Here is an 8,169-nt window from a genome sequence, read left to right as displayed (position 1 = left end):
AGATTTCTATTACAGCCTGGCTCAGATACTTTTCTTATCCTCTTGTCTCCACTTACTCACCTTGTTAAATATGATGAGCATTAAGACACATTCACAAGCCCCGTGAGAAATGGCCTCTCCAGTCAAACCAATGAATTAATCATGAAGCTAGATTAATGATGCAGTCTTGGTCGGCGTCCACAGATAGTGCTGAAGGCTGCAGCAGGCGCAGAGTCCTGCCTGTAATATCTCAAACAGTTGTTCAAATACCAATGAATCCACTAAAATAGACGGGAAGGGTCAGTGAGAATAGGAGGACGGATACCTTCGCCCACAAAAACAACAACAAGGCAGGGAAAAGAGGTTGACAAAGGACTGTGTTTTCATATTTTGACACATATTTCGGCTAAAAGGAGATTACATTTCGAACACTTTTTCACTTTTTTTTTTTTTTTAGATATAAACACCACCCTGACTGAATGTAATAAAATCAATGTAACACTAGAATCTTCAGTAAAACTTCAAATAATCCAACCTAATTTAAGGTCCAGTCTGTTTTACGAGTATGACACGCCCCATGTGCGAAGGCTATTGTCGTCAGAGCGGGCGACCCGGATTCGAGTCTGACCTATGGCTTCTCTCTTTCTGGTTTCTGACTCTGTCCACTATCCTTTTCTCTCCAGTGACATAGAAAGCCCAAAAATAAACCTTGAAATTATAATCTTTAAATTTGATGGTTTGCTTTTGTTCAGTTTAGTGTTAAAAGGGTTGAGAGTTAAATCACATTCACTGAAATAAACAGTTTTGTATGTAACAAGAGTAAGGGGGAGGAATTTGGACATTCTGAAAAAAACCTTACGCTTTTCTGGAGATCCTCTAGAGGGAGCCAAACCCCATTAAATAACCTCCCAAATGCTGACGGAAACAGACGGAAAGACCAAATCCAACATCACGTTTGCTCATGTCATCGTCCATTTAATAGTGAAGAAAATTCACGGTTATAAAGCAAAATAAACAAGGCACACGCCTCAAAGTATGTAGACAAACAACACAGATTAATCAAAGGAGGGAATGACAGGCCTTCTCCTGTCCTAAGTCAATGAATGAATGAGTGCACGTTCACCACCTTCGCACACAGTCGTAAGCTACATCATGTAAGAGTGTTTATCTGCGTCCCAGCTGTTTCTTAAAGGCCTTCAAGGACTTCGCCATCATCGGAGCAACCCCTGCGTGCACAACAGGAACAACATGATAAAAATGTTTAGAACCTTTATGTCAACATGTTGACTGTCTTGGTATGCTTTAAACATCTTATCCGCTCGGTTTGTGAGCTCACTTGATTTTTTGCGAGGGTCTTGAGTATTTCCAGACCCTGAACTGGTGCTGCTGGGTCTGCTGGGCTCATCACAACTCGTCCTCGGTCTGTTGTCCTGAACTTTAACACTTCGATGAATGACAAAATAACAGTAGCAGTGTTATTTGCATGACAAAACAATGCATAGAAAACAACAGAAAGCATCTCCATCTGCTAAGGTCGGCAAATTCAATTCAATTAAAAAACACTTTATTTGTCCCCAGGGGAAAATTCAAAGTGTTAAAAAAAAAAGTTTTAAAATGTTAAAATCTCTGACTTCTTAATGATAGATGGTGTCGAAAAGTCCTAAAGCTTAAAAAAGAACTCAAGATCTTTGGCCACATTTTAACCAACAGTGTGGGAAAAGACAGCATACTATCGCAATGCTTTGTGTGACTCAGGCACTGTGATAACTCTGGTGATTCCCAACCCTAATTTTAAATCTGGAGCTTCCTCAAGTGTTTTTCAAGTTTATTTGTCATGATGTTTGTGTCTCTTACGCAGTAACATTCAGCAACATTTGGAAAGTCAAATACTGCTAACATAATTGTGCAACTTAAACAGTGTGCAGGACTTTGCTTGCATATTTTGAACGATCAAAAAACAAACAAATAAAAAAAGGAAATTATCTTAAATTGGATGCTCAAGAAGATATTTTTGTTCCCCTGGTATCCAAACAGGGGTTGCAAAAATCTGATTTTTAATAGTATTGTGCTGAAGTTTAAAATTCCAGTACTGCGACAACAGAGCTGGTGAGAAAAACACCCCATGTCATGATGACTGTTGATAAAGGGCTACAGGCTGCGCTAACCAGAGTCAATCCAGTTTATCCAGCACATTGCTCTAACTCCTGTTTGGCTAAGCTCACCAAAAAAGCACGTCAGCCACGGTTATCTCAAGAGTCTCTGACAGATTATAACTCTGCATATAGCTGTCTTTAAGTGATAAGTTTAAAGACAAGAGGAGCTGAGCAAACACGAGAATCAAAGGAGAAATACACAATGACTGTTGTGTTCGAAACGATTTAATCAAATAGTAAAAAACCTGTTGGCCATTTATTAGTTAATGGTAAATGGACTTTGGTTTGCGTCGCCCTTTCCTAGACTTCTGATAACTCAAAGCTCTTTTACACCGCATGTCGCACCTGCACATTCACACCCTGATGGAAGAGGCTGCTGTGTACAGTGACCATCAGAAGCAAATAAGTCCATTGACACACATTCATATGCAGTGGTGCAATTCGGGGTTAAGCATCTTGCCCAAGGACACATTGTGTCACAACATGTTGCTGCAGGAGCTGGGAATCGAACTCCTGACTTTCTGGTTAAGAGACAACCAACGATCAACTGAGAGAACTGGTGGCACGGGTTCAAATCCGACCTCTTTGCCTTTAACTGATCTACTAATGAACTCTCAGATGTGTTAACCCTTCCTAGATCCCTCTGACTGACGCTGACACTCACCTGCTCCTGGGCGCCTGAGGCTGCTGAACTGCAGTGCCATGAATTTCCTGCTGAATTCGCACATCTCTCGGTGGCTTTGCCACAGTATGAATAAAAGCCATCTTCACCTGCCGGCCTAAACAAAGAGTGCACAGAATGTCAGAAGAGGTGACAGTGTTTTCCTTCACTTCTATGTGCACAAGTGTTTTTTAATTTGTGTAGCCTCAGGACCCATCACCAACTCCTCCGTGAAAAAATCATGGCCCAAACTTCTAAAAAGTTTCGACCAATCAGATTTATGTACTGGAATATGTAGCAGTAAAAGGACCTTAAGTGGTACAAAGCATTTGACAGAGGCAAGAAACCGAGCAAACCAAACTTATTTCAAAAGCACTTCAAACTTTTTTTACACTAGTTTATTTCTCGGCACACATTCGCAGCCGACGATCCATCTCCGGGTCCCGACCCACCTGTTGAGAACCACTGATGTATACCACATGTCCAACATTTCATATCACATCAGATCCCTTTACTGATTCTGCCACTGTTAGTTGGCTAAAAGTTGCTCACTGCAGTGGGCATGGTGGATTAATATTGGGTCTTTGTAAATAACAAAGTGCAAAGTGTGAATTAGTGCTATGTAAATATTGACTGATGTCGAGTCTACACCTTTTGGTTTGCTTGAATGCGCAGAGACGATGCTTTTGGTCAGCCTCTTGAGTTTCCTCTCTCTTTCCGCAGACAGCCTGATGTACATCTCTTTCCAGGATTCATACTCCAGAAGTTTAGAGTCTTTAAAGTCCCTCTGACAATGTTTCCCCCAAAGGTCATCCGTCTCTCCGACATAGATCTGCAGAATACAAACAAAAGAGGACCTGAGAACAAATGCACACCCAGAAGCTCGGACACATTTACCAAAATTGGTAGAGTGGAACGGTAAGTTTTTCTTCTTTGTCGAATGATTTCCAGCTCCTCTGGGGCAAATCTTTTTCTAATAAGTTGGTCAATGAGTGTGTGAGTGTGAGTGTGAGTGTGAGTGTGTGTGTGTGTGTGTGTGTGTGTGTGTGTGTGTTAATAGTCTTACTGGGTTGCATTCTTCGATGCGAAGCAGCTGCTCAGGCGTACACCTCTCCAGCACAGGCTGCAGGATTTCAAACGGGACTCCTCCGGTTTCATACAGCACTGAGAAGAGATTTATGCTCCTTACAATAATATGAATAAAAGAAAACTCACAGCAAAAGCAAACAAAAAACACTATTCTCTAGGCTTCTCTCACAGTTGATGTTATTCTGGAGAGTGCGGATACACTGCTGGAGCAGGCTCATCATGGTCGGGAGAAAGACGATCTTGTTGCCAGAGTACACCTGCATCTTCTTGTTTAACCGCTGACCCGTGAAGCCTGCCGAGTCTTCGTCACAGAAATCGGCCTCCTTCTCCACTTGAAGACAAAAGATATGGAGCGTCAAAAGCAAAAAGAAAAAAAAAGAAAAAACACACTATAAATTTAAGCTGCATTTTCTGTCTTTTAATACCTCTCCTCTCAAAATACTCATCACAGTACGGTTTGTCATCTTCAGGTAGGACAGCAGGTAAAGGGATGTTAATCAGGTCCAGGATAGAGTTTTTAAGGTTCTAAAACACAACAGATTATGAATCAGTTTTCATTTATTAATATCTGTACTTTATGTGCTACATCTTTAAGATTGTTGCCAGAGTTACCTGCTTTGGAGAAGCAGCATTCATGTCTTCTTCATTCTGCTTTATGAGGGAACGTTTGACTTTTTCTTTTCCAGCAGTCTTGGTTTTTTTGGGTCTTTTCTTCACAGCTGATTTTTCTTTCCCTTTGCAAACATTCACATCGTAGTTCAAGCAGGACTCAAAAGACATGGAGGGCTCCTCGGGGTCTTCCTCTGTGTCTCCTGGCTTTAGTTTGGCCTTTTTGTTTTTATGCTCCACATCTTCAGCTTCTCGCGTCGTGTGTTTTTCTTTGCTTTTTCTTTTCCACTTCCTGTGTTTGTCCTCCGAATCCCTCGATATCACCTTATCTTCCTTGACGTTGGCAGGTTGTGACGTTTTTGAGAAATTGTCCTCAGAGTCAAATGAAAAAGAGTCTTCTCTTCTTTTTGGAGATGGAGCTGATGTCTCGCATTTCTTTTTTGACTCTTTTTTTGTATTAAATTTTCCACTTTCAGAGCTTCCTTTCATTTTTTCCTTTGAATGAGACTTTGATTTCAGCTGCGTGTCCTCAGAGTTTTTGTTTGCTGAAAAAGTCTCACCACTTCTTGATTTTCTGTCCCTCTGTTCTGCTTTCTTCTTCTTGGAAACTCCTGAATTGTCCATTTTATTCTCTTCAAATTCAATTCTCTTTTCGCAGACTTCATCTGGATACAGAGTCTTGCTTTTCTTTTCACCCTTTTCTCGACCTTCTCGTTGATCATTGTGTGTTTTCCGTTCCTCACATCGGTTCTCTGAATGAGCTTTCCTGTAACTCTTTTTACACACGTCCTCATCTGAAGAAGAATTGTGAATGTTGCGCGACGTTAAGCGATTATTGTTTAAATCCTCTCCCACTGAACTTTCATCATTTTCACACTCGTGGTCGTCCTGTTTTTCTTTAGCAGACAAACTCTGTGGCACCTCACCATCTTCTGTTTGGCTGCATTCAAAACACGCAAACAGAACATTTAGCACAATCAAACATCATAGAGTTGATAGTTTCATAAAATTACAATTTTAAATTAAGCTCACCCTTTGGAGTCCTTCGGGAGCAATCTCTTCCAGCCTCTAACCAGCGACTTTGCAATTTCTCCAGCTTGTTCATGTCTGCGCAATGAGTTTACTGTTTTGCCAATGCCAGTTTCCTAAATAATACACAGACATGAGGTCAGAGCAGGAAAGGCAAATGTAACTTTAAACAAACCTGTATGCAAACCAACTGACAATCAATTCATCATTGGTGAAAAAAAACTCACTGCAAGAACATCTAATGTGATTTCCAAATCCTTGAGTTTCTGTAAAATGTTTACAACCTAAAAAAGAGAGAAAGAGAGCAGTGTGGTTTTAATACATGTTGAGGACAAAAGGCAACTTAAAAGTGAAGAAAACTCCACATGCCAAATATGGTCATCCTGGCTTTGGGACCCCAACAGTTGCTGATTGTGCATTCAAAGCAGAATCTATGTATGGGAACTACACACACCCACTTAGGCTGCTCCGTTTACTGCGAACTATAAATGGATAACACTACTGCTGTCTGTTGAAGCCAAACTCAAAACCCCTCAATAGGTATTTTTCCAAGTGCATTTAAACTTAATGTTTAATTTTCATATGTCAGTGTTCGATGAAGCTCGAATCGGTCAGTTAACAAGTCATTCTGAGTAAAAGTAACTAAAGAAAGCCTGCAGAGCCTCCCAAACTCCACTGTTGATGGACAGCAACCATAAGTTGAACAGCTGGAGGAGTTGCCAATTTTAGCAGCAAAGCAGTCTGACCCCTGCTGCAGTGAAGTGCTGCAAATGTGTGGCTGCAGCAAAGAGCACATGTCAGGGACCGAGACAGCTCTCAATCAGCTCCTGTGCACGCGTGATCAAAGGGGGTCCAAACAGAAAGGACGAATGATCGAGCAGACCCTGGAGATTCAATTATATACCCGGGGAAGTAAAGTGTTTGAAAGCCTGACCTGCACCAGTGTCATCATGTTGTGTTTGAAATCCAAATTGGCTTCAATGTCCATGAATGTGTTAATAAACCAATTAAAACAAGAGTAGCCTCCGGTTGGCCTACTAAGAATCGCACAGTAGTTAATGAAGGAACAGTACACCCCACAAATGTAAAGAAACAGCAAAGCACACTGCGCATGTGTCGGTCTCTTAAATAATGGCATGTTTGTTGTGTGCACTGATGTGAAAATAAGAGTTGTATCTACCGTCGCAGACTCTGCAGTGTCTGAGAGCTGAAGTTTGAACCGCGCGACTTTCTTCACTACATCGGCGCTGCTGGCCATCACGGTGACTCACGTGCAACCGTCCACGCACACCGGGCAGCGCGCGCCCATTGATGACACTATTATAATGGGCGGAAACGGTGACATGACATACATTAGCAGAGAACGTGGTATGTGTTAATTGTGTAAAAGAATAGAAGTTCGTGTGGTGTTTGTTATCATATTGTCGCTGAAATGAAAATAAAGAAATAAAAATAGTTGTGACTGCTCCCTCCCTCTTTACCTGCAGGTGACTGTTTGGGGACGTGAGGCTCGTTGAAATGACAGATGGGGCAACTTAAGAGATATATTTCTAATGATTTAATCAGAAAAAACGTTAGGTGTGCTGATTTACTGATCCCTTAATAATTAATCATAGAAGCCCAAATCCTGCTCTGCTAGAGTGAATCCAGATAACTACTATCTCTAAAATCCCAACTCTTATTGTACACACAACTATTCTTCCTTGGGTCCATTAAACAAAGTACAAAAACAAAAAGAAATCAGTGAAATACATACATATGAACACTGTTAGTTCAGGAGTTTACTATAATAATGTGTATTTTTACTTCAATCAAATGTCATTCACACTCACATACCAGATGTTTCATGTAGACCAAACTGATTTGTGTTCCTTAATCGCTTTTTAAAGCTCACTTATCAGTGATCTGGGTGAAGTGTTTTCCAGTTTCACATTGCCCTATGGCAGTTATCTTTAAAGCACTGAGGAGTAATGTGAAGCGCTCATAAAGGCTTGTCTTGTGTCATGATTATTATGTCTATTATCTGTATATGTAAGCTTGGAGTAAAAGTCAATGTAGCGTTTATGTAGATTTAAAATGTTTCCAGGCTACATGCAGGTCTTTGTCGATGACATATTAAGACAAGGAATATAAATCAAATATGGACACCTTTCAAGTTTTATACATTTCCAATGTGATAGCCTGTTTGGTAGTCTTGTTCATTAAAAAAGACATGCTTAATATGACAGTTCCCTGTATTTTTGTAATGTAATAGTAGCATATACAACAAAAAGAAATTCATTTATGACTGCAATGTGTGGGTTGCCAGTTTTGCTCAGTATTGAGCAGGCAACCAATTTACAGAGTAACAGTTGTAGTAGGGTCGCAGGTTCAACTCCCCCTATCCTTCCACAAATTCCCTTTATCAGCTTTCCAATCAAATAAAGGGAAATCAGCCAAAACATGATAAAACAAATATCTAATGTGCATCACTGAATTAAATGTCAGTTATAAACAATGGGCACATTAAAGTCTTCCAAATGTCAACCTGTTCAGGATGGAGCGTGAGCCCCCTCTGTGTGTTGACATCAAATGATGTGGGGCTATCGTAGGACACTATGTGGAGGGGGGGGGGGGGTTAATGGTCCTAGCCCCCTGCCCCATGCATTG

At 40.8% G+C, this 8,169-nt stretch overlaps 1 protein-coding gene across 1 annotated transcript; it reads right to left on the bottom strand.

Annotated features, from left to right (window-relative positions):
* Positions 1-933: 933 nt before the first annotated feature.
* On the bottom strand, positions 934-6,846 carry eloal (elongin A, like). The gene is made up of 11 exons (XM_079362545.1): positions 6,701-6,846; positions 5,748-5,804; positions 5,524-5,636; positions 4,495-5,431; positions 4,308-4,407; positions 4,052-4,213; positions 3,860-3,957; positions 3,445-3,625; positions 2,797-2,911; positions 1,316-1,422; positions 934-1,205 (listed from the first exon to the last, which is right to left on the bottom strand). Exons 1-11 carry the CDS (start codon positions 6,776-6,778, stop codon positions 1,144-1,146), a joined length of 2,010 nt encoding a protein of 669 aa, XP_079218671.1. The 5' UTR covers positions 6,779-6,846; the 3' UTR covers positions 934-1,143.
* Between the last annotated feature and the right edge of the window lie 1,323 nt (positions 6,847-8,169).

Source organism: Symphodus melops, assembly GCF_947650265.1.
Source record: "Symphodus melops genome assembly, chromosome: 15".
In the NCBI taxonomy this organism is placed as follows: Eukaryota; Metazoa; Chordata; class Actinopteri; order Labriformes; family Labridae; genus Symphodus; species Symphodus melops.
Note: the sequence above shows the minus strand (reverse complement) of the source record. Positions and strands in the feature narration are given on the sequence as shown.

Excerpts from the sequence above, each read along its gene's own strand:
- eloal (XM_079362545.1), bottom strand. The coding sequence starts at position 6,778 with ATGGCCAGCAGCGCCGATGTAGTGAAGAAAGTCGCGCGGTTCAAACTT. Across the intron at positions 5,432-5,523 it reads CTCCCGAAGGACTCCAAAGG|CCAAACAGAAGATGGTGAGG; the intron begins GTGAGCTTAATT and ends TTTTGAATGCAG. Across the intron at positions 2,912-3,444 it reads GCATTCAAGCAAACCAAAAG|GCCGGCAGGTGAAGATGGCT; the intron begins GTGTAGACTCGA and ends CTCTTTGTTTAG.